Source organism: Chelonus insularis, unplaced genomic scaffold (assembly GCF_013357705.1).
Source record: "Chelonus insularis isolate UGA/USDA-ARS -01 unplaced genomic scaffold, ASM1335770v1 contig_568_pilon, whole genome shotgun sequence".
Lineage (NCBI taxonomy): Eukaryota > Metazoa > Arthropoda > Insecta > Hymenoptera > Braconidae > Chelonus > Chelonus insularis.
Window position 1 is genome coordinate 522,947 of NW_023276647.1, and position 26,993 is coordinate 549,939.

The window sequence follows — 26,993 nt, forward strand, 5'->3', positions numbered from 1 at the left end:
TCGATTTACAATTGTATATTCATCATAAAATATATTCTTAATTATTATTATTTTAAATTATTGAATCGAAATGAATCATCATATAAAATATAATAAATAATTTTTTTATTATTACTACATTTTATTCGCCCTTCAATTTCAATTCATTTTCGTATAAATGCTATTACATATGTTTTGATAAATTTAATCATTCTGTTTCATGTATTTTGTGTTTCACAATCTTGAGGTAGGTCATGTTCAGTTTATGCACAAAATTTATTAAGCTATCAAACTTAATTGTATCATTTCTTCATATTTCATTAGATTAATTTTCAGTGTCTATTTTTTACATATAGATTATAAAAATATGAATCAGTTAATATACATGGTAATAAAAAAATTAAAAATTTATTGAAATTTCAAAATAAAAAAAATTTGATTAATTGAATTGATAAATTTTTGTAAAAACATTATTTTAGTAAATCTTTGTATAAAACCCTAATTAATAATCGCCAATTATATTAAGAAAATACTTATTAGTCTAATATGTATTTACCTTTCATTTTCATTTAAAATAGGTCACTGGAAAGGCGAAAGTAATACTGAGTGTAATTACGCTTAAAATATGAATAAACGAATGCTGCTATCAATATTATCAACATGCACATTATCAGAGCTGCTGATATTAATATCACTAAAAAAAAGATTGAAAAAAATAATATGTTGAGAATATTACAATAACACTTAATTACTACTGATGAACATTTAATGATGAATCAATAATTATTAATAATTCAAATAATTAATCCTAAAAATGTATCAATAAATCATATATTGATAAATATCAAAAGATTTTTTGATTCTTTCAAAAAATATTTCTTTGCTATAACATTTAGAAATACTTAAGGATTAATTATTAATCATTAATAGTTTATTTTTTTTAACTGATAAAATTATCTGTCTTGAATAATTGAAAATGAATAAAATTGAAATGAAGAAAAAATTAAAAATCATAATACCAATTAATAATGAAAAATCAGTTTCAAGTTCATCCTTATAACATTCCAATAAACATTCTTTTTTCCAGTCTTTAGGTATTACATCCTCAGTAAGTTTTATAAAATCGTCAAGTGGACAAGCTTTTTGACAGCCAGGTATTGTTAAAACTGTTGGTTCTCCAGTCGTATTTTTATATGAAACCTTAAACATTTATATTACGCATAAATTATTTACATAAATAATTGCTTCTTTGATTAAATAATGGAATAAAATATTTACTAACAGTTACTACATAATGATTGCTGGCATTCTTTCGTAGTTCCATCAATAGTGCAGAAGCATAAGGTGGACAATGTGGTTCAAAAATTTTCAATGCCATCATCAAATTAGCAATCGTATCATCATGTCCACTATACATCCAAAGTTTTCTATTAGGAGATAGTAGGTCACGAGATTTCATAATCATGTGACTAATCATTTCTTCTAGTAAAGGTCCTACTTTTAACTTTTGTAAAATGTTGTTATGTGCTTGGAGTGTAAAACTTAAATCAGCTAGTGGCTTCATTTTATCTGGAAATACTCCTTTTGTCCATGCTGGTAAGGTTTTATTATACAAAGTCTGGAATTAATCATACGTTATTTAAGTAACACATTTAATTGTAAATAGAAAACCGTTTTTGTGCATAACTATCTTACAATATTATTTATATTCATTGTCATTCATTTTCTAGGCCTAATCCGTTTAAAGTTTACCTTGATTTAAGTGATAAAAATAGTTACCTCAATGTATAAATTATTGTAAAGATATTCAAGATCCGTAAGGGTATTAATTTTAGTTCCAGAATATTTATATAAATATTCGTACAATTGAGCATGATTTTGATTTATTTTTACAAAAGTTGAAGAATTCAAAACTTTCTGCAATTCATCATTGTAACGAGGACAAAATTTTTTTCCGGCTAAAAGATTATCTTCTTTTTGAGGACTAGTATGAACAGGAATTGGCATCCACTTCATATCATCCCAAATTTGATTGCCTTTAGGAGGGTACAGACCTGCCAAGTTAGCTTCAGCAGACATTAATGTTCGATCAACATCGGTACTCCTTACATAAATATCATGTACTGAATAATGGTCTGGTAATAAATGATTATATCTTTTTCTAAACCATCGACCGAGCATTAAATGTTGATGCATACCAATCTGCAGACAAAAATTGATTTAGCAAATTTATTTACTGGAAATTAAACAATTCATAAAAGTAAAAGTTTTGAATAGAAAATAAATTTGAAAAAATCTTTTTAGAACGAAAAATAAAATTAAAAAATATAAAGCAGACAAAAATGAGATTCAACAGAAGGAAAAAAATTGTTTGATAATAAAATGAGTCAATTCCAAAGAGTATTAAGATGTTCATGAGTATTTAATCATTTTCTTATCAGTTTCCTTAGAAATATCTATTATTATTGCCTTGCTTTTGACTTTTAATTTCTCGTATGAATTCATTTAATGCATTCAAAGATACGTGTTTACATGTCAAAAGTGAGTTCAAGGACAAAATTTGATCTTTCTAATGCTTAATTAGTTTTGTTATCTATTAAATATGATAAAAAAAGGGATTAATAGAATGATTGTTATGACCGAAATAAATTTAATGATATAAAATAATAAACACAAAAGTTTACAGGGGTCAGTTGTCCAAATGGTACAGGCCATTCTGATTCATTTCTATATGGATCCTTTGGATACGGATTTACAGGTGTTCTGTCTCCATGTCTAAACACCTGAAAATATAGAATTATCAGATGCATAAAAATAAATACTTATTGATTATCATTCATATCAAATAATAAATATTTATATATTTAAAAAAATAAGATATGAAATTAATCATATTAATTAATGAAATTAAGCATATTGAAAGTTATTAGCAATTTGGATAAAATTTGTTTTCATTTTTCTAAGTTGCTGTTTTATCATGACTGAACGTGAAATAAGGCTATTGAATGTGTTTTCAAAATTGAGCATGACAATGAACTTATCAATGAATTTATGTCTATTTGTTATTATTTTCTATAAACAATATTTAATTCTTTTTTTGTATGTTTTTCTTTTTTTAATTTTTGAAATCCTGATAATACATTTTAATAAAATATCATCAAAAGTGAAAGTCACTCATGTATTCTGGACAATTCAGGCCAGGTTAAAAATAAAATACTACATTCTTCGTTCAGTACACTGTCTTAACATTTACTTTGTTGACTACAAAGGAATCTAGAGTTGAGAGAATCATCATGTAGTATAATTTATGATAATTCTTTAGGTTAATGTACTTACAATGTTTGCATAAATAACTTTTCCAAGATCATTTGTGTCAATTTTATGTGAAACAAAGTGACAAAATACTGAATGCACAAGAATCAATAAAACAGCTTGAATACACAACATGGTTCGAAACTATTGCGTATGATATACTACAATGATTTATAATTTCTAGTGGTGGTTTTAATGATAATAACTCCGACTATATCAGCTTTACAACTTTGTGCTTCCTTTGTATGACATGATGCTTTAATTACACTTTTCGAATAAACTGACAACAACCTGTAGAATACCTCGTCTGTAATTATCTCGGAAATTCAACTCAAATTGAAAGTAACATGCGCGTGTTTAAACCTTCGATTGGTTATTGATAGAAACGAACAAAGCCGAAAGAATACGAATGATTTGCAATATTTTTAAGAAATAAGCTTATTGTTTATGTCTTTAATGTTACATAATAGTAAAATATAGAGAAGATAAACGAAAAATAAAATAGAAAAAAAAAATACGAAGAAATGTTTTGAGAAAAATTAATTTTTGTTATTGAATGTATTAATTTCGAAGACGTTTATAGTAATTAACGCTGAAATATTTTAAAAATAATAATACTATTCAAAACATTTAATGATAATTTTGTTGTAAATTGTTTATATTTTAACGTTCAATGAGGCAATAGAATTTATAATAAAAAACATATTTTATTCTGAACAAATATTTTTTACATTATCATCAGTTATCACATATCCTTTCAATTTGTAGGATATCAATGTTTGCAAGATAAATGAGGTATGAAATGTAAAATATTAAAACGAAATCTATTTATTCCAACATACATTATAATTTTTGTGTGAATAAATGTTTTTTGATGAAATACAATTTCTGCACCTTAAATAACCAGTAAAATAATGTACACATAAAGAATTCATATAATTCTATTCATTTGTATTTAAAAAATAATATAATAACAATAATATATAAGAAAATAAAATTCAATATGAACAGAAATGATAAAAGTCTATAACTATAATGATTTCTAAGAGATATATATCGCTAAAAGAAGTAGTAGTTACAACGTCAAAAAATTTCTTTTAAATCGAATCGTTTAGTTACCTTAAAAGAAAATTCGATTATTATTGTTGTAAGTATAAATATTTATAATGAATATTTAAATAATGATATTAACAATTATAAGAATTTTAATGATTAGCCAATCAATGGAATGTTCCTCAGAGTTTGTAAATATAAAGCAACTTGAAGAAGTCTTTTATGATCGAAGTTTTTCCGTTTATCACGATTTTACTAGAATAATTTTTTTATATGAATTGAATAAATTTATAATTTAAATTCAATTATTTACAAAAACAATTTTTTTTAACATTAATTATTACAATTGTCATAATGAAAACTCTTTGCTTGGGCTATTTTTTGCCTTAGTTAAACTTTCTCATAATAGGCCTTATGAGTTATCAGTATTATTATCAAGTTATTTATTTAATACATCACATTTTTCTTTGTCGACGCTTCATCAAGTTTATAATTAACTGTGCAATAAATGGCCAAAGAATTATCACTGCAAAAATTCTTGGCGAACAATCAGATAATGGCCACCATCTCGGATAAATACGCGAACAATCCTAAAAAAAAAAATAGTTTTAATGTATATTTTTTTTCATTTGATAATGTGTTTTCCATAAATTCAACTAAATATTATATTTTACCGATTTTGGTGTTAGTGATTGTAGAGCTTGTCCTTCTAAACTTCTAACTCTACCAGTAATTCTGTCTAAATCTCGCTGTAAATGACGCAGTGTTTCTGTAACTTGTTGTAGAAACTCTGAATTCTGATAATTGTTTTCTTTGCCATTCTTTTTCTCTCTAACTCTTCCACGATCTTGATGATGTTTGTCTGCGTTTATTTCATTTTTATTACTATTTGAATGTCCGTTCGTAAGATTTGTTGAAATTTCAGGTTTTATTTGGTCCCCTGAACTTTTGGTATTCGATTGAGCGGATATGGAAGACTTTGTTGGCTCTTTAATAGATTTTTCTGGTGCTGACTGTAATGTAAAAATAACTATTATATCTCATAATTCATTCAGATAAATCATGTTGAATTGAGAATAAATCAATAAAGAGAAATTAATAATTTCACTGGTGTTAGTACAGCAAATTTTTGAATAATATTCAACGAAAATTTCATCAACTAGAAGTCTTTAGAATGATTATTCTTGCAATATAGTATTTATTACTTAATTTATTCATTTACTCCAAAAAGTAGTTGATCATCATTTCTTCAACCTTTTTTGCTTATTTCATGACACATTACTTTATGTGGTATCATTATAATTAAGAAAAAAATTTAATTCTACTTTAAATAAATTCATGTTTAAAAAAATTTGACTCAGTAGCCTGACATTGCACTTTTTAGAATGAGTTTTTTTAGAAATGACATCACAAATTTATTTAAAAAAGATTTACTACTTTGAAAATGAGGTAATAAAATCATTAAAATTTATTACTTCAAGTGTATCCTTGAATTCTTCTTCTTCGCCATCAGTATCAGGTGGTAATGGACTAGCACTATGACTACTTGCTGGGCTTGTCTCTAAACTACTAGTTATATGTCTGGACGGATTACGTACTCGTTGAGGAGAGGTTTCTCTGGACCCTTAAATGAAAGTTATTTAAATAATTAAATTTAAATGTTATTAATTATTAAAATTATATATTAATTTCATTATTAACATCATTATGAAAAAAAATACCTAAAGGAGATGCAGACAATGGAGAACCAGGTTGTGATCGCATTCGTTCAATAACTGGACCAACGAGCATTTCTAAATCCTCTACGGGAACACTTTCATAAAATGAATCTAAACTTCCTAAGAAATTAGCAACATTATCAGTATACGACATAGTTTCAACAATTTTTTTTAATTCTTCAACGTAATTATTCATCGCTTCATTCCGACTCATGTTTCCTAATCTCATCCAAGCATCCCATTTAGCCTTTTTGATAACTTCCCAAAATGCTGGTTTTGATTGTTGACATGGACCTTCTGTTGCTTGTTTATAGTAAGCATAAAAACGTAGTTGTAATTCATGGCTAGGTTGATACGCTCCTATAAATAAAATAAATATTATCTTGATTATTTTAATAGAGAGAAAGTGTTAATTGTTTTTAATAATAAATATTAGAGAAGCTTGAACTCTATATTTTAAATAATTTTTCAGAGTGAACTTTCGAAAAACTGTTTATGAAAACAATATTAGAAGTACTAATTTTTTATCGACAACGTGAATAATAGTATAAAGAATGAATTAAGTATGCTTTTAATGATTTACGTCAGACAATATTCAAGAAAATTAATTCTCATTAATATTATAATGTACATGATAAAAATAAATCTAATTCAATAATAATTTACAAAAATCGTCTTAAAAAATATGTTATCTTATTGTTGCTATCGTGTTTTATTATTTTTATTTTGAAAAAGTAGATTAACCAGAAAGTTGAACTAAAAGATAACAAGTAAGCAATAATCCTTTCCCTATGAGTGAGTTGACATAACAGAGCAAAAATTTCCACTTCAACTATGTGAAAGATGAAATTAATTTAATAAATGGATTATGTTTAAGAGCTTTGAATAATTTGCCTTCTTGAGACCAACTTTCTAGAAAGTATTCTAAAAATATCAATTTCAGAATTAAATAAATCAATTATCTGCTAATTTTTAATATAAATTGGAAAATATTCCAGATAAGTTTGATTTTTATGTTGACAAATAATTTGAACAAATCATGAGTTAATATGAAGCATTAAAAAGGAATTATTTCCAATAAAATAGACATAAAGAAGTTCGTATAGGCTTTAATTTGTTCACTCTCCCCTTCGTTCTTTCGCAAGCAATATTATGAAGGCTAAATAGATGATGAATAAATGTTATAAATAACTTAAATAAAAAATGATATGGATAAGTGATTGACACATGCTTTTCAAAAAAAACTAATTTATCAGAAAATCTCTTTTAAAAAAATATAGTCATTACTAAAATCATTAATTTGCAGTAAAATAGACAGTAAACAATCTATTAGAAAGGATTAATAGTCCATATGTGACAGTGAAATAGACTAATTGAGTATTAGATAGAAAATAAATTGATAATGCATGTGAAAAATGCACAAAAACATTGGACTTTGGATAGATCGTATAGATGATACGCAAAAAATATGAATAATAAGGTCAAGACTTTACCATTTTTTGGTAGATTTCTGATAACATTGACAGCAGCATCGAATTTTTCCTCGGTAGTCATTTCTAATTATTTGATAACAATAATATCATGTACCATAAATAAACACACAATTTTCAACCAATATGCTGCTAAAATAATACTAATTTTTAAGCAAAACTTCCATTAATATTAATATAATACTTGATAAAAATTAATGAGTCAGTGGTGAGAGTCTTTAGGTAGTATAGATAAAACACTGATCACCAGCTTACTGCTGTGAGACGATACTCTACTGGTGTATAGATAAACAAAAAGATAGGTATCACTATCAAGTTGCGCTGTAGTAGTCTATTTAACTCCTAAACCAATAAAAACAACCTTCTTGCAGAAATACACCAATCAATGGAATCATTTATACTATTTGAGCGTTGATTTGTTAAATTTTTTATTAATTTTGCGTGTATTTGGCGTCATCCTCATTTTGATTGCGCATGTTTCGTTTTATAACCTCAATACTGATTTTATTGTAACAATCTTCATTTTTTCCTTATTTTTTGGCATTACTATTCTACATATTTATTAAATATGTGCAAAATTTTTAATTACCGGTATTTAAATTATTTTCTAAAAAAATAAAAATAATTTTAACTTGTAAATAATTCGCAAATTTTGTCATTCGCAAATAATCAAATTTCCCGCCAATTATTACTCCAAACAGTGAAGAGTGAGGTTAACTTCAGGTATAGAGAAGATTTCACTGCTGTAAGCACTTTCAAACACTTTCTAATCAATAAAAAAAGTTAGAAGGTATGTAGGTGCATCTTGTTATTATTTATCTCAGAAGTTCATTTTGTTGTTAACTGATAAGATGATCAATTTCCAACTTAGTCATCAAAATATAAAAATGTATGGCATGCATTGTAATCCACCGCTTTTTATGTTTTTTTTTTATTTTCTTATTTTCAATATATTAATAAATCCTATATATTTTTAAAAAAAGAAATTTATTACACATGATACTTACTAATCAGATGAATCTATTAATTTGTAACAGCGGTGTACTATGGACATATTTAATACATGTTTACTTTTAACAAGTAATACTTTCTGACTGAATTCAATAAAAAATTTTGGGGAAAATTTTTATCTTTTTCATTTATATTTTTAAAAAAAATTTTATTTTCTTTCAGAAAAAATGACGTCTATTGGTCGTGGGAGAGGATGGGGAAAAACTTCTAATGAAACCTCGGCACCTTTGAGGAGACCAGGTCAACAAACAGAAACGAATCAATTGGCAAATACTGAAGAGACTGATGAGTGGATTCAAAAAATTCAAGAATTAGATATTAATGATTCTGATTCCATTTTTCAAACAATAAAGTCAGTACTTTTAGAAACATCACATGAAGATGAAGCATGGTGAGAGTAGTAGTAGAGCACATTATTCATTTTTAACTTTCACCCATCTGATTACATGATTGAAAATATTTCTAGTAATAATCGAGTTACAAAATTAATAAATAAAGCATTAGAAGACAAAGAGTTTGCAGTAAAATTCATGGCTGGTGCTAAGGATAATTTTTCACCAAGGTTTTTACAGCCTCTACAAAGTCATTATATGAATTTTTCTAGTGCTTTTTTTGGTAAGTTTTCATGAATCAATTTTTTTATAAAAACATTATTAATGAAATATTATTTATTCATTTATTTTCACGTAAACAATTATAATAATTTTTTTAGATCGTGAAAAAATGACTAAGGAGAATATTCCACAGTTTATGAATTTAACTTACTTGCTCTCCGAAATTATTCACAATGTATCAACGACAAATAGAGCTCTACGAGATCCATTGGTTGATTGTTGTAAAATGCTTTTAGAGTTAGGAGGTGAAGAAGAAATTGAATTAGTAGCTACTTCGGTACTAAATTTTTTAATTATTTTTCATTCAAAAATTAACATGTTAACTATATTGTTTGAATTAATTACAGATTTCATTAAATGGCAGAATGCTACACTCAAAATTAGTAAAATGTTTACCTGAAGTCAATTTTACTGCTAGAGAAATTCTAGCTACACGTAATCTAAGCTCGCGATCTCGAGTGTTATTAATGCTCATCATCGATTTATTTCATAATGAATTTATGCCATTATCTGGTGGACTCCAAAATTTTTATGTCAAACATTTAGGACAATCAACACTTCTTAAAATGCAAAGTAATTCGAAAAATATATGGATAGCTATTGATACTCAATATCCACTTGGTAAAACTATTAATTAATTTATGAATGAATTAAATCAAATGTATATTTTCTTTATATTTTAGCAAGCAGTCAGAAAAGCGAGAATGTAGAAGGTATTCTCATGCAGTTACCATCGAATCAAAAGCCTCAACCAAAAAAACATAGTCCAAAAAATTTGTCTTCACAAAATAATCCTGGTCCACGCGCTATTCGTGGTTCTGGAGCCACAAAAAATAAAGATTACCGTGACTTCAAGAAATTTTCTGATAAACGTGATAAAAATAATGACAACGTATGGACAGATAAGCATGAGGGAAACAATCAGAGTTGGAATCATGATGATCGATTCAGTAAAGACTATTAATTTTTCAAATTTTTTTTCATATTAGAAATATGAAGACATTTCTAATTAATTATTTCTTTAAATTTGACATTACTATGACCTAATTTATAGAATAATTATGATGTAATAATAACTTAATTGATGTCGGTTTATATAAAATCATTACTTTATATAAGAAACTAGTGAAAATACTACAAATATTTTTCTCAATGATGAAATATTATTGAAATCAAAAATAATGAGAAACAGTAGTATTAATCGACTCAATTTTAATTTTTTTTGTTAATGAAATTTACACATGATTTTTTAGAAGTTTTAAAATCACTACAAATTATTTTTTTACTCTTTTTTCGATTAATCATTGTTACATTTATATCATTCCATATAGAATCAAAGAGCAAATACTTTTTCTAATATATATCTAGAAAACTTAATCAATTTGTTCAATATAAACCGACATAGCAGTTTTAAGACTCTTAACTTATGCATATTATAAAACGTATTAACAATTAATTGAAATGATATAAATAAAAGTAGATTATAAACTTTTAACAGTAAACGACAACAAAAGATAAAATGCTAATTGAAGAATAATGTCAGTGAATATTTAAAACGCAAATGTAAGATTACTTTACAATTGTAAATTTTTTTAAAAAATATACTCAACACTTGTATTTATTAAAAAATGATTTGAATTGAATTTCGAAAAATTATCGACCGTTGATTATTTCGATACCTCGATTAGTAATAATATCGACATAAAAACAAGATGTCCGTAGACTAACTATGTTTTTGAGGATTTGAAAGAATACAATAGCTTTATAGAGATTTTGTTAGGTTTTATAATACCAGTGCAGTCAATAATCCTTGATTTAAACTCACATTTGAAAAGTTTTTTCTGTAATATGTAAGTTCAATAATATTTTATGTCAAACATTAGAAAATATTGATTAAACTTTGAAACTCGACTATTCCTTAGAATACTATATGAAAATCATCATCTTTGATGGCAATAAATTAAAAATTTTATTGTAAAACAAAGAAAATCAATAACAAAAAGAATTTATTCTATTTTCGGTTTTTTTTAATCATACTTTCTGCTAATCACTTACTAGCTGGAAGAGTTTTTAATTCAGTAAATCAGTTATAATAATCGTATCATTGTTTAATATGAATAATCAAAGTAAATCTTTCTTTCCTTACTAGCTAAGCAGATATTTACTAGAGATAGCTAGAGGACAACGTTATTAGATTGAAAAGTGGAAAATTTTGTGTCATCAATGAGAGCCGATCTGTCATGTCTTACACTGAACTGGAACATGGTTATCAGGTAAACAATTTTATAAAATTAATTGACACAATTAAAAATAGAATTTTTGATAAAACTATATTTTCTTGTGTTGTAAAAATTCAATGAAATTGCATACGACTATATTTTATTATATAAAAAACTGATTATCATATATTTTTCTTTTCATTAAATTGATAAGTTTTCTTTTAATCTCTTTGTTTCTCGTTTTAATCAACACAAGTTTTGTTATGTATTATGCTTTGAATGTTAAAAATAAACAAAGGATTCAAAGCTTGAAAGCTTTGTTATATCAACTTTAATGACAATCTTCAATTCTTCAACATATGACTAATACAAAAACATACTTTTTAATTATCAATTGAATATGTTGAATTTAAATAGATAATTTATTTAATAATAAAATAACATTATTTACAGGAGTTCAAATCTTATATAATATTTCATTCATTGATCAGATAATTTTATGTTGAATATTCTGTCATAAAGCTCAAAATTCATATTCAAGTAAACTTTATTCCAATATTATTTCTAAATTATATCAAACAACAATAAACTAAAGTATCTATACATGCAATTAATAGCCATATTTAAAAAAATTATTTAAAAAAAAATAAATTACCCACAACTCATGCAAAAAAAGTATTGAGTACTAACAAATTCTATATTTTTTAAGGATCTTCGGAGTACAAGTCGTCCCATCTTCTACGTAGGAGATATTGGTTCTGTTCAGCCTAATTTAGTAGGTGCTGTGTCACCTTCAGTATATCGGTCGTCTAAACGCGTAAGTAAATATTTTCCTTACTTTCAACATTATAAAAGGAATAAATGATTTTTGTATTTCTCATTGTGTAAAAATACCTGATAAATAAATCAAAAATATACACATAATAATAAAATCCAATTATGTAATTGGATAAATATAAATCAAATGAAAAACCTCGAATAAATCATCATCAAAATAGATTTGATTATTCATGTTTTAAGGTTTTTGTAAGATTGAAAATTTTGATATCAATTAATTATAATATTAAATAATGTTCATTAATGTTAATTGAATTATTAAAAGCATATGAATAATAGAAAATTTATGAAGAAATGAAAAGGTCGTTGCCTCATGCAATCTTCTCTAAAATTATAACTTGTTTATATTTAGAGAAAAAGACACAGCAGTGATGCCAAAGAAAACTATTTGAATAGCATTAATTGTGGTTCTTCAGCTTGTGATGTATTAATTATTATCCAATCAATATTAAATATCCATTCATTTATATCTTTTCAAAGTTTATTAATATATTATAATAAATATTTTGTGTAGAATATATTTCTAATGTTAATTATTTTTCAATCTGATTAGATATTCATTGAAATTACATAATCTTTATACTTAATTAATATCTATATACAATTAGCAATAAATAAGGATGATGTTAGACGATAATTTACAAAATGGCTGGATATTGGTATAGTTTTTGGCAGCTCTTCATGTCCATTTGGCAGTGGATATTTCAGAGATCAACTTATTTACGTGGAAATTACGAATTTTCTTATTTATCTACTGTTTGGTATTAATAATGTACAATTATTATTTTTTCCTGAAAGTATTTCAATGATAAATTAAAAAATAGTTACATAATTGATTATTGAGTTATTGATAATATTTTTAAATTAATCAGAATGTAAAAATGGTTAATTATTGAATAATTAGTTAATAAATTATAAATATGAAAAATGTCTTCTAGTGAGTCAACTAACAATGAAGAATCACCAAAAACCAGTGAATTAAGTGCATATTCAATTGTACCATGTACAACTCCATCGTTACCTAATATTTGTATCACTGACTGTGATCAAGCTGAACCATACTGGCGGCTTATGGTATATTATTTATTTAATTTTTCTTCTCTCAATTGAATTTTATGTATGTCAGTTTTTTTTCATTCTTTGTTAACTTTAAATCATTTGGTCATAAAAATTTAATAATTTTCCTTTCACTTCTAAAAATATACTGGAATTATAGAAAATATTTTAACTTGAAGAATGTATAGTTATAAAAAAACTTTACGTCAACTAATTATTATGAGTTTATTGAAGAAAAATTATTTTTTCATTTGAAGAAATAAAGCTGTTTATTACATCTATAAAATAATTAGAAATATTTTATAATTATTTTTTGTATAACTATTATTGATCAATACTTTAACTCATAAGCAATAAGTTGAAACATAATTACTAAAACAATTACAACTGATCAGAAATTATTCTAAGAGAAAAATAATTATTACATTCAATTCAGTATTTTGTGTTCATTAGTAAATGGATTGTGTCATTAAATAAAGTGTTTTCATTAGTGTTTAATTAGTACTCTTGTGTATGTATCACTTATTAATTAATGATACAGAAGCACTGGAGCAAGATAAGACTCTCCAAGAGCTCCCGTATGTTCATCAGAAATAGAGATAAAGCTCGAAAAAGAGAAAGACAACTAGCGAATGAATATGAACAAAAGAGTGCGAATGATTAAGAGATAAAGAGCGCGAATAAAAAACAATAAATCTCTAGGTATATAACTAGAGTCATTGAAGATATCGGTTGAGTCGAATTTCTATCGTTCGAGCTTAAACAAGAAAAAAGTGGATTTATTAAGATATAAAATACTTTGTATCTAATCTTAGTAATTGTCTGAATGTTTATTTATAGAATACAAAAATTTTTATTTCATTTATCAATTACCGGATACTTTTCATATTTAACGTAATAACTTCTATTATACCACATATTCCAAAACTGCGTATTTATCGTGATACATCATCACGTGGTATTTACTTTACCAAGGAAAATAGACCAGTAATGAAGTAATAAAAAGTCTACTGCTTGTTTATTTATTGAAAAATAGAAATTGATATTTTAATCAATTTACCTTTATAGTGAATAAATAAGTGAACTATTAGTTGAATGATGTTTAATTTATTGAAAATGTTAGTGACGAATTTTTGAGTGTATTTAAATTAATTTACGAATTTGTAATTCGTTTATTTATTAAGGGATGGAATGGACATGGTGGAAAAATTGGTGGAGATTAAAAAAATGGCGCCAAAGAAATTGTGTTGTTAATTTAAGTGATCATCCTGAATTTGAAGATTTAGATTGTTATTGTGATGAATGTCTTGTAAGCTTTATGAAAATTATTAATAACACTTTTCATCATTTAAAATTTACCTTTCAAGGTCTAAAATAGTTCATCTAATTCTAAAAAATAATATAAATTTCTCAAAATAATTTTAGGCTGATGTTATTTTTTAACTATTATTTATAATTACATCATTTCTAATTAAATTTTTCTATTGCGAATAAAGCATACATGAAAATTCAACGTACGTTATCTTAATCTTAAACCAGACGTATTTAACATGAATAATCAGAAAGATTCTTATCAATGATAATAAACTGTTTTAATAAGTTCAAGTTAACATAATAAATAATTACTTACATACATTTTTTTATATTAATTAATTTACATTTAATGGTCATCCATTGTTATAGTGAAACTAACACGTGTATTAAAAATGACCTTACTTGTAAATATTTAACCTTGAAAATAATAAAATTTATCAAGCAATTCATTGAGGCCAGACTTTTTTATCGATTAAATTGATAATTATTTATGTTGATTTATCACAGCATGCAATTTGTTAAGAAACATACAATGTTGTATTAAAAAAAATTAAACAATATCATTTTTTATCTTACAAATATTGAAATTAAGCTTCGAATATTACTTTTATTTTATTACTTTTATCTGAGTGTGGATAATTCTAATCTTCATTCCATTTTTATTTCTAGGGCGAACTGTCGGACGAGTGCGTAAGCGAAGATGGGTGTACTGCTGGGAATGATCTCGAGGGTGAGGGTAAGCAAGTCCTGGTGGGAATTTGCGCGATGGCCAAGAAATCTCAGAGTAAACCAATGAAAGAAATTTTAACTAGACTTGAAGAATTTGAATACATAAAAATTGTCGTCTTTTCTGAAGAAGTTATTTTAAAGGTAATAGAATATAATTATATAAAAAATAATTTTTTCCTCGATTATAAAATAAAAATAAAGATATTTTATAAATTAATATCTTTCATTCCAGGAACCAGTGGAAGATTGGCCTATTGTTGATTGTCTAATAAGTTTTCATAGCAAAGGATTTCCATTAGATAAAGCTATTAATTATGCAAATTTAAGAAAACCGTTTATTATTAATAATCTTCCAATGCAATATGACATTCAGGTACAGAATAAATTGATACATTAAATGCTGTTTAAGAAATTAGAGACAGTATTGAAATAATAATAACAAATAATTCCTAAATTCAATCTTCTATTTCTATTTAATAGGATAGAAGAAGAGTTTATGCAATTTTAGAGAGTGAAGGTATTGAAATTCCACGCTACGCTGTTCTAGATCGCGATTCTGCTGATCCAAAACGTAAGCTTATTAATTTTTTGCAATTAATGAAATTTCTACGTAGTATTTGTAATTTAAACAATATGAATAATTCAATTTCGCACTGCTATCTTAATTTTTATATCCAATTTAACAATTTATTGTTTATTTATTTTTGTTTTTTTTTTAGTTTCTTTTTTGCTATTAATAATTACTTATGCAATATATTATTACTTTTTATTTTGAGTTTGAATGTTCAATATTTTGACATGCGAAGAACTAAGAACCCTTTTCAGACCATGAGCTTGTGGAATCAGAGGATCATGTGGAAGTCAACGGAGTTACTTTCAATAAACCTTTTGTTGAAAAGCCTGTTTCCGCTGAAGACCACAATATTTATATTTACTACCCCACTTCTGCTGGTGGAGGTAGTCAAAGACTTTTTCGCAAGGTATTTATTAAATTTAGTTTCATTATTACTGTTAAACTCCAATATTTTATTCAGTATGGTTACAGCTATTTAAAGTATAAGTTGATTGTAAAGATTAATTAAAATTTCCCTTTATGTATTTGAAAAAGATAGGAAGTCGTAGCAGCGTTTATTCACCAGAGTCTCGTGTCCGAAAGACGGGGTCTTATATTTATGAAGATTTTATGCCTACTGATGGAACTGATGTAAAAGTTTATACTGTAGGACCTGATTATGCACATGCTGAAGCTAGAAAAAGTCCTGCACTCGATGGAAAAGTTGAAAGGGATTCTGAAGGCAAAGAAATACGTTATCCTGTTATTTTAAGTAATGTCGAAAAGTTGATCAGCAGAAAAGTTTGTTTAGCTTTTAAACAAACTGTTTGTGGTTTTGATCTTTTAAGGTAGTACTATTTAATAATCAATTTACAAACAAGAATTAAACAAATTTTTTTATGAAAAGAAAATTTAATAAATGATACGATTTTTTTTTTAATTTATAAATGTTTTTAATTTCAGAGCTAATGGAAAATCATTTGTATGTGACGTTAACGGCTTTAGTTTCGTAAAAAATTCCAATAAATATTATGACGATTGTGCTAAAATATTAGGAAACATGATTTTAAGAGAATTAGCCCCAACTTTACACATTCCTTGGAGTGTACCTTTTCAACTTGATGACCCTCCGATTGTCCCTACAACTTTCGGAAAGATGTAAATTTTTTGATATATTCATTAATCTTATAATTATTAATATCATTCTTCGCTTGTATTAGTAGTGTGAAATTAATTTTTTTTTATGTAATCTCAGGATGGAATTGCGATGCGTCGTCGCAGTAATAAGGCATGGAGATCGAACTCCAAAACAAAAAATGAAAGTAGAAGTACGCCATCCAAAATTTTTTGAGATTTTTGCCAAATATGACGGATACAAACACGGCCATGTGAAATTAAAACGACCTAAACAACTACAAGAAATACTAGATACGGCTAGAAGTTTATTATCAGAAATTCAACATCGAGCAGCTAGTCCGGAGCTGGAAGAGAAGCAAGGGAAATTAGAGCAACTTAAGAGTGTTTTAGAAATGTAAAATACATATTTTATGGAACATAAAAGACAGAAACTCTGATTGTTATAATTTTCTTACAATTATTATTTATTTAGGTATGGTCACTTCTCAGGAATTAATCGTAAAGTACAAATGAAATATCAGCCATGTGGCAGACCTCGAGGAAGTTCTTCTGATGATGGTAACAGTCACAGTATGGTCAAAAATTTATATTCTGATCTTTTATTTATGTTTTTCCATGTTAACTAACAATTGATTTTTTATAAAACTGATTCAGATAGACGTAGCGAGCCTTCACTGGTGCTAATTTTAAAATGGGGTGGTGAATTGACGCCTGCTGGAAGAATCCAAGCAGAAGAATTGGGACGTATTTTTCGGTGCATGTATCCAGGTGGTCAAGGTAGACACCTTAGTGGTTCGTATCATGCGTTTTTATGCTTATTTTTATCATTCACTATAATTTCATCATATTTTTTATAATTTGAATAAAAATATTCAATTTTTTTTTGTAGTTTTCACCAAGTAAAAAAATTTTTTATTTTTGTTGAAACATCATTTCATCATTTCATTTAATTTTAATTAGTCTTATTTGCTTCTCGTGTAGTAGTTACACAATAATTATTGATCACAAGTTTTGTTATATGATGTTTTTTATTAATTTTCAAAGGTGATTATGCTGGTGCTCAAGGTCTTGGATTGTTAAGACTTCATTCAACATTCCGTCATGATTTAAAAATTTATGCAAGTGATGAAGGAAGAGTCCAAATGACTGCAGCAGCTTTTGCCAAAGGTCTCTTAGCACTTGAGGGTGAACTTACACCCATTTTGGTGCAAATGGTCAAAAGCGCTAATACTAATGGACTATTAGATAATGATTGTGATAGCAGCAAATATCAAAATATGTTAGTGTATTATTTATTTTTTCTTATCAAATACCGTAAAATTATTTCTACATATCATATTTTTTATTGCATTTATTTTAATATGTATTATAGGGTAAAAACAAAATTACACGAGTTATTACAACAAGATCGTGAATTTACTAAAGAAGATAGAGAGCAGATAAATCCTGGAAATGCATTAAGTATTAATGATGCATTAGACTTTGTAAAAAATCCTGTAAAATGTTGTCAACATGTTCAAATGCTTATTCATAAACTTATGGACATTGTAAGATTAAAAAGAGACGACCCAAAAACTAAAGGTATAAATTGTTTCTTTGTATTTGTTATTTACTAATATTATCAACAAGTATTCTGCATATTCAAATGAATGAGGTCCAACAGATGCGATTTAAATTTATATTTTTCAGATACCATTTTATATCATGGAGAAACGTGGGAATTAATGGGTCGACGTTGGGGCAAAATCGAAAAAGATTTTTGTACTAAAAATCAAAGGTTCGATATTTCCAAAATTCCAGACATTTACGATTGTATAAAATACGATCTTCAACATAACAATCATACGCTTCAATTTGACCATGCTGAAGAATTGTATATTTATGCTAAGTATCTTGCCGATATTGTTATTCCGCAAGAATATGGTTTGACTGTACAAGAAAAGTTAACTATTGGTCAAGGAATTTGTACTCCATTACTTAAAAAAATTCGTGCTGATCTACAACGTAATATTGAAGAATCCGGTGATGAAACGGTCAATCGATTGAATCCTCGATATTCTCATGGAGTTTCTAGTCCTGGAAGACATGTGAGAACAAGATTGTATTTCACTAGTGAAAGTCATGTTCACTCTTTATTAACAGTTTTGAGGTATGGAGGATTGTTGGATGTTGTTAAAGATGAACAATGGCGACGTGCCATGGAGTATGTCAGTATGGTTTCAGAGCTGAATTATATGTCTCAAATTGTTGTTATGCTTTATGAAGATCCAACGAAAGATCCTAGTAGTGAAGAACGCTTCCACGTAGAGTTACATTTTAGTCCTGGAGTAAATTGCTGTGTACAAAAAAATCTACCTCCTGGTCCTGGATTCAGACCACATTCACGAAATGAAAGTAGTCATAATCTGGTGAGATTTCCATTTTGTTTTATGCAATTTAATCTTTTTTTTAATTTTTATGATAAAAATAAAATTAATCAAATGGAATTGATTCTCATAAATAATTTTTTTAGCAGGAGACAACATCTCAATGTAGTCAGAGAATCGAAGAAGAAGAAGATAGTGAATTGGGTCCTTTAGATGATGATTTATCTAGTCCACAACACACATCAGACCATTCATCTCCACCACTAGTTGAAACAGAAGAACAAGCAGATTCAACCCTCGGAAGTCCTATTACCAGTCGGGCCATTGACATGATGGACTTAGATCCCAATATGATGGATGAACCTTATGACAGCGGATTTCTTCAAAGCTCTGCACCTATTCCTATTAGGTAAGCTTCTCGAACAGTGTTGAATAATTAAAATACAGGAATGAAATTGAAATAATGATTGAATTCAATAAAATAAAAATAAATATAGTGCTAGGACAGTAGCGGGACACGAAGCAGCGAGATTAGGAAGCCAGTTAGCTGAAAGCCAACGACAAAGACGAGAGCGGGAAGCATCCGGTATATGTGAACCAAGAGCAAGGAGTTATGATTATCAAAGTCAAGAAAAACCGGAAAAAAGTAAGTGTAATAGATTTATGTACGTATTTATATAGTCTATTTATCATAGGGTGAAAATGTCAATACAGAAATCATATATTTTCAATTTTAAAAAATTATTACAAATTTTAAGATTAAAATATAATAAGGATACTTATGTTGGTTTCTCTTAATATTATTGCTTGTCATTTTAATGTTTTATGTTTAAATCATAAATCATAGATACAGTTTTAAAATGATATAATTTAATTACTGATTTATTATTGACATATCCGCCCTATGTTAAATTTCCACATTACAGTAAAATTTTATTAAATTTCAATAAATTATTTCAATAATTGGAAATAATTGAAAATTAGCACAAGGTCCTCGCACGATATTTGCATGATTATTCAATATTTACTCACAAAGTAATAAAAAATTCAAATTATAATTGAACTGTCAGAATGATATTGAATTTTTATAATAACAATATAGAATGATTTATCGTATTTTAATTAACCAATCAAATGACTAATATCTTGGGATATTTATTTTTTATTAATTATTGTGTAATTTTATGAAAACATTTAGTGAACAGACTTTAAAAAATTAATTTTTTCATAATCAGTGGTGCAACGTGTTTTGTGTTTTCGTGTTGTTATTTTTTTTAATTGTAGCTGCAGACCAACTGCAGTATCAAAGTCTGGATGCAGTCAATCGAGAAGGTATGTTTTCTAATTGTTTTTTTTTTCTTTTGCTTTTTCACAGAACCAATATTCATTTTACTATTTTTTAAAATTATTTTCTTCCAGTATTTTTTAAGTTATGTTATTTATTTTATTATTATACTAATTTTGATATTTACTTCCTCAGTTTCTTATGATATCAGGTTATACTATTATTTTTCAGTTTATTCAGTATCATTTCTGCCTTATTTTTTTGTTAGCTAAATATTATTTATATAATTTATTTTTATTTGAAATAACTCATGGCTCTGTGATGCATTGTGCGTTTGGCGGTTCCTTAAAAGAAAACTTTAATGAATTTATATTTGTCGTTTGAACCACGAAAATTTGTAAAAATACTTCGTGATTCATCCGGCACATATTATCCTGCTTCAAATTTTTTATGTTCCTCTATCCTTATAATAATTAAAAGTATCAACTGTAAATTAAAAAATTAATAATTCAAACTCTCTGAGCAATTAAATGATTAGAAATTTTAAAAACCTTTCATAAAATGTATATTATAGACTTTAATCAAATCATTTATATTAATTATATAAATAAATTACACAAATTTACCTAAAACAGCAGTTAGCACTTATAACTTGCACAATTTCACAATTTTGTTTAATTATAAATATTGCTTTGCTCTTTTTTTGCATGATTTTATAGTATGAATAAAATGAGTGACAATTTTTTTGAAAAATAATAATACCCCATTGTTTAAAAAAAGTGATTAACAAATATAACACGACTATTAACCTAAACCTATTAATGAATATTATAATTATGGTATTAATTTATTTATTTTTTAAGTTTAATTATAGATTTATCTTTTATTTACTAGTGGGTGTTGGGCATTTATTAAATATGTTCTGTTTCTTTGTTTCTTTTTTTTAAATCCTTTGACGGGAATCCCAACGTTGACGATAACGACAGATTCGTCTACTCGGTCGATAAATTCCCGCTCGGTAACTGGAAAAAACCCATCTTTCCAAGCGATGAAGGCTTCAAGAAATTTTTTGGGAATTCCGGTTTATTTACCACATACTCTGAGCTCTCCGGATTTGCCATCACCTATTGTGGAATCTATACAACAATCAGGACCTTTGATAACGCTCCACAATACATCATTAGGTTCACCAACCAAAATACCTACTATTCAACTAATCCAAGAGTGTCCTTCGAAAAATCGTGCAAGAAGATCGCAATCAACTTTGACTCTTTCACATTTGGAAATCCCTGGTGAGTTTAAGGATCAAAGTTCGGGTGTTAAAAGCTCGCGATCCCTCTCACCATGTTTTCAACAATGTCATTGTTACAACTGCAATGTTTCCGAACTAATTCACCAGGATTTAAGTCCCTCAGAGCGTTTGAATTTACATACTTACTTTACTCGTTCATTATCACGGAAATTTACAAATTGTTCGTGCTACAAAATTGGTGATTTGGCAACATTATCAACTATCAACAGCAACAACATCAACAATAATCCATCGCGATTAAAAACTATTTTTATGAACCGACAAAACTCATTACCGACAATTTATTTACCGACCGAGTCGGCTACGCATGTTTCTTTTTCTTTAAACCCTTTTCTGTATGATCATGAATGTGACACGAATGCTATTAACTTGGGATATCATTATTTATTGGCCACAAATATTAATGACTGCAAGCACGTGCATAATGATACAATTATAAAATTAAAAACATCCTCCCCATCCAATTTCCAAACGCAACGATCCTTCTCATCCCCAGACACACGACCTACAATCATTCAACCAAACCCTACCTGCACAGCAAGGCGCCATCGTCACAGTATCTCTGGGCAGATGAGTTATTTCAAACTGTTGGGATACAATGTCAGCAAAAAGCTTACTGGATCAGCTAATAGTCTATTCAGTACGGCAGTTATCAGTGGATCTTCCAGTGCTCCCAATCTCAAAGATATGGTACCAGCTCATGCATCAGCAGTTGCGGGTAAATAATGTTTTTTTATAATGAAATAACACTATTATAGTGTAACTGAAATTTTATTGCTAGCTATTGAAGGTTTTGGTGGAGTACCACCAATAAGACCGTTGGAAACTCTTCATAATGCACTTTCTTTGAAACAACTTGATTCTTTCCTGGAAATGATGACGAGTGCTCAACTTTTTAAAACTCCTGCATCATCACCACCCAAAATTCCTTCACCAGGAATTATGAATCCTCATTCTTTGGTTCCTAATCTTACCATCGGTTCGATCGGAGAGTTTGATTCTGCCAGGTATTTTTATAACTACTTATACTAAACATTCTAAACTTAAAACTCTAAAAAAAAACTATTATTTTATTTTTAGATTTATTGGTCCCGGTGGATCATTTAAAGGTCCTGAAAATGAGAATGACCTTCGTAATGTTTCATCCCCAACAAGTCCAAATAGTAATTGATAGTTGATAATCAAAATAATTTACATTACTATATTGACTAATACTAATTAGTCACAAATAATAATAATTAATATCTGATTAATATAGGTGTTGGATGGAGTAGCGGACCACAGTCATTCTTATCCGAGCCATCATCACCAGCACCGACTTCTGCTGGTGGAAGTAGCATGTCCATGAGTTTAATTAGCAATGACGGGTATGTAGAGTTCATCAAATCTTTATTAAATATTTCAAAGAAAAAAAAATAATAATGTTTGTCTTCTTATAGTAGTCAGCCCTTCACTGCACCTAAATTTCCCACTCCTTCATGCTTAGAAATGAACTTTACTGATTTTTGTATGGCTATGGATCAAGACAGTCGTGAAGGAGGTCGTGGGAGTATTTCTTATACGGACTATTACAGTAATGAAGATGGAATAATTAGAAAATTAATTCCTCAAGAGGAAAAACTAGATAAAGATCAAGGAGATTATGATGACGATCACACCTTAACATTAAAGCAGACTGAAGAACAGAAAAAACACGATTTGAAATCTATCTTTGAATCAAAAGACACTACAAAAGTTGAAAGTTATAAAAAAATTGGAAGGTAAGTTGTGCAATATATTTTAATCTGTGTTTAATATTTCGAAAAATGTACAAATTTTAATTATTATTAAAGGTTCCGAGTTGAAAGTATGGAGATATCAGATGACGATGTTAGAATTAAAGAATCAGAATCATTGAATTCAAGTAAATCGTTAGAGAAATTACGATCTATATCACCATCAAAACGATCAGATGAACCGAAAAAATACAAAATGAGTTCATCGACTACAAAAACAAAAAGGGGAAAAATAATTTCTAGATCTCAAAGTGTCTCTAATCCAACACAGAGTGACGCATCTACTAGTAAAGCTGATCAAGATATTCTACCTCATCATTATTCATCAATATCATCAACAAAATTAGGTGCATTTTCAACAATGGCCCGAGACGATTTAGATGATTGGAAAAAGAAAGCAGAAGAAATTGTATCTGTACCAGTTGTTTTACCTATGGAGACAACTACTCAGCCGATAGTTACTGTTGCTCCAAATACTAAAAATAATCCGAAATGTCATTATTGGCTTTGATATAGATAATACAGAAAAAAAATAGGCAAAAATTAATATAATATAGTTAATAAACTTTAACAAATGAATGTGTCAGCGACTTTGAAAAATACAATTTTATTAACATCAGCATATTAAAATTCATAGGCATTGCAGATGATTAATCAATGTAAAAACTTGCAATACAAAGTTTTTAAATTTGCTTCATATGCTTTTGTAATGTTTTTGAGAACAAAAAAAAATAGAATAGCTGATTGTTGAATTGAAAAGAAGAAAAGAGAAAAAAATGTTTATGACATTCCTGTGATGTTATTTGCGACTTAATATTGTATTAATCTTTACAAGTACCTGGAATACTTAAAGATCTGAAAATGTTGACATAGCAAAAAAGGATTTGATTCATTGTTAAGAAAGAAATGGAATAAATGATGAGATGATTTAGAGTATAAATAATCATTGATAAACGCAAAAAGAGAATAATTTTCAATTAAATTTTAAATTTTACATTAGAATCTAATGAAATATTTATTTTCACTTATAGATTATACTTGAATAAATCAATAAATAAATATGGTTTGTTGATGTTGAAAATTTAATAAGTCTTTCTTTATTAAAAACATATATCTTCAGCTCTATGTCTTATTGGATAATTATAAATTTATTTTGTATTTCGTGGCCATATTAATGTTAGTTTTGCTACAAAATTTGTTTTGTCAAAATTCATCTTAAACAATTGCACAATAGATGTGAATATTATAATAGAAATTCAATAAATATTTACATAATTTATTGTTATTTCACAACATGAAATTTTCCTTTTAAAAACTCATGTAGGACAAATTTTTTATGGACAATTATTAATTAATTTTTGAAACAATTATTTTTTAATTTTTTTCACTTATAGAATAAATGATTAATTTATCCATTTATTAATAGAAATATTTTGTGCCTACAATAAATCAAACTATATCAGAATTAAAATACCTTACACTTAACATGATTTGAGCTTCGGTTTCACGACACATTCCATTGTAATCGCATTAATTCACCCCTGTAAATAGGGGTTGAAAGTTAATAACAGCATGTGTGCCACTCACTTTAAATCTTATCTAATCGCTTCAATTAAGTAGCTTTGATTTGTCATATTTTTGTCGTAAAAATTAGACGTATTAATTTTTTTTTGTTTAAAATCAGTTTTAATTCATGTATTTTTATGTTGTAATTAGCATTTATTAATAAATTAATTTTCAGAAAAAAGGTTTCGTAAGAATTACTTAAATAGGAGGAATCAAAGCGTAACAATACTCTACCGTTCCCTTTATGACTTTCAGGGTGATACAATTGAGCTCCCTTTTGGAAGACAATTTGCACAATCTATCTGTCATTGTTGCTGTCAGTTATCTGGAACATTTCATAATATTATATCAAAACACGTGCATTCTAGTTATCCCCTCAGCATTATTATTACATGGATGAAGCAGAAACTTAGTTTAATTTTTTTGAGAATTGAAATCATAATACTCTATGCATCTCGTTACGAACAATTATGTAAATAATAGCAAATATTTTGATATTAAGATCGATCTGAAAATCGAAATTAACTATTATTATATTCTTTTATAATTTAAAATCATTATCATAATTAAAATAGATGATTGAGAAGATATTTTTATACATCAATATTTATGTCTATCTATTATCGATAAAAAGTTCATTTAAATATCCCCCAATTATGCTTAAATCATATTGTATTTATCTACTTTTTTTTTAATTTCAATAAATGTAATTTTATTGAAATTTATCATAATATGATTAAAATAATCTTAAAAGTTTTGATTAATCAAATTTTTTATGTTTACCTTTATTTATCTTGAAAACTAATAAGTATAGACTTGGCTAAATGACTTATTTTGTTGTAAATGTATCTAGATATCGATAGAATATAAGTAGATAAAGGACGTAAACGCAAGCTGACGCTTTGGATCAATGCTTGATGCGTCGGCGCTTTTGATTTTGTGCTACCAAATCATTTGCAACCGCAAAAAAAAATGAAGAAATTTTTTAAATCACATTTTTCATAGACGAAAATTCAGCAGCAAGAAAGATAATGCTCTACAGATTTTTTTAATATATAATTTTAATAATAATTAAAAAATTTAAATTAAATTATTAATTCAATCATTTATTTAGAAATAAATTATTCAAGTTTTTCTTTTTTCTTAGATTAAATAAAAAAAAAAAAAATGTTATTGAACAAATGAAAAAATCCCAAATTTAGAAAATTCATATCAAATGTAAGTAAATTTATATGCACCCTCTGACAAAAAATTTCGTGCAAATACCGAGACTGATTCGTTGCAGCCAAGCAAGTCAACTAATATGGATTTAATTAATTCTGTACAATAACATAAATAGTGGGAGATCCGTCATAGCATATTTTTCCCTTTACCATTTGTATTATGTTGTATAGAATACCATATCATTTCATACCGCTATTTTAACTACTGAATATGATGTGGTTGAATGACTTTTCAGTAACAATATGGTTTGAGTCATCTTCCCTACTATCTTCTCTCGATCAAATGCATCATTTTCAAAGTTCTATTAAACCATAATTATATGTTTTATTAAATCTTTAATAAAAGTTTAGAGACTTGTTCTGCAGAATACACATGTCTCAATCATGTTTTTGAATTTCAATTTTAGATATTCTAGTATTAAAGTAACATGAAAAATATATTTT

At 26.9% G+C, this 26,993-nt stretch overlaps 4 protein-coding genes across 10 annotated transcripts; 2 read left to right on the forward strand and 2 right to left on the reverse strand.

The window, feature by feature from the left end:
* Positions 1–88: 88 nt before the first annotated feature.
* Positions 89–3,655, reverse strand: LOC118070295 (prostatic acid phosphatase-like). The gene is made up of 6 exons (XM_035088827.1): positions 3,316–3,655; positions 2,664–2,762; positions 1,759–2,181; positions 1,262–1,597; positions 999–1,179; positions 89–673 (listed from the first exon to the last, which is right to left on the reverse strand). Exons 1-6 carry the CDS (start codon positions 3,424–3,426, stop codon positions 549–551), a joined length of 1,275 nt encoding a protein of 424 aa, XP_034944718.1. The 5' UTR covers positions 3,427–3,655; the 3' UTR covers positions 89–548.
* Positions 3,656–4,306: 651 nt separating this feature from the next.
* Positions 4,307–12,205, reverse strand: LOC118070300 (acyl-CoA-binding domain-containing protein 4). Of its 2 annotated transcripts, none has more exons than XM_035088839.1 (5): positions 12,087–12,205; positions 6,066–6,422; positions 5,820–5,968; positions 5,019–5,357; positions 4,307–4,934 (listed from the first exon to the last, which is right to left on the reverse strand). In XM_035088839.1, exons 2-5 carry the CDS (start codon positions 6,289–6,291, stop codon positions 4,800–4,802), a joined length of 849 nt encoding a protein of 282 aa, XP_034944730.1. In that variant the 5' UTR covers positions 6,292–6,422; positions 12,087–12,205; the 3' UTR covers positions 4,307–4,799. The 2 variants fall into 2 exon arrangements, with proteins under 2 accessions (XP_034944730.1, XP_034944729.1); XM_035088838.1 differs by lacking the exon at positions 12,087–12,205 and adding an exon at positions 7,556–7,846.
* On the forward strand, positions 8,172–10,799 carry LOC118070298 (uncharacterized). 5 transcript variants are annotated; one of them, XM_035088833.1, is made up of 6 exons: positions 8,172–8,297; positions 8,726–8,954; positions 9,030–9,178; positions 9,276–9,454; positions 9,525–9,798; positions 9,861–10,799. In XM_035088833.1, exons 2-6 carry the CDS (start codon positions 8,731–8,733, stop codon positions 10,139–10,141), a joined length of 1,107 nt encoding a protein of 368 aa, XP_034944724.1. In that variant the 5' UTR covers positions 8,172–8,297; positions 8,726–8,730; the 3' UTR covers positions 10,142–10,799. The 5 variants fall into 5 exon arrangements, with proteins under 5 accessions (XP_034944724.1, XP_034944723.1, XP_034944722.1 ...); XM_035088832.1 differs by having other exon boundaries at positions 8,202–8,342; positions 8,731–8,954; positions 9,861–10,798; XM_035088831.1 differs by having other exon boundaries at positions 8,204–8,342; positions 9,861–10,797.
* l(1)G0196 (inositol hexakisphosphate and diphosphoinositol-pentakisphosphate kinase) lies at positions 10,873–25,001 on the forward strand. 2 transcript variants are annotated; one of them, XM_035088815.1, is made up of 24 exons: positions 10,873–11,027; positions 11,327–11,450; positions 12,106–12,213; positions 15,273–15,473; positions 15,565–15,705; positions 15,813–15,903; positions 16,146–16,312; positions 16,441–16,733; positions 16,849–17,043; positions 17,141–17,416; positions 17,495–17,592; positions 17,677–17,814; positions 18,067–18,301; positions 18,395–18,603; positions 18,712–19,430; positions 19,535–19,797; positions 19,886–20,034; positions 20,673–20,720; positions 21,660–22,703; positions 22,767–22,992; positions 23,066–23,148; positions 23,244–23,352; positions 23,425–23,745; positions 23,818–25,001. In XM_035088815.1, the coding sequence occupies exons 2-24, from the start codon at positions 11,418–11,420 to the stop codon at positions 24,269–24,271; spliced, it is 5,601 nt and encodes a 1,866-aa protein (XP_034944706.1). In that variant the 5' UTR covers positions 10,873–11,027; positions 11,327–11,417; the 3' UTR covers positions 24,272–25,001. The 2 variants fall into 2 exon arrangements, with proteins under 2 accessions (XP_034944706.1, XP_034944707.1); XM_035088816.1 differs by having other exon boundaries at positions 19,538–19,797.
* The last annotated feature ends 1,992 nt before the right edge of the window (positions 25,002–26,993 follow it).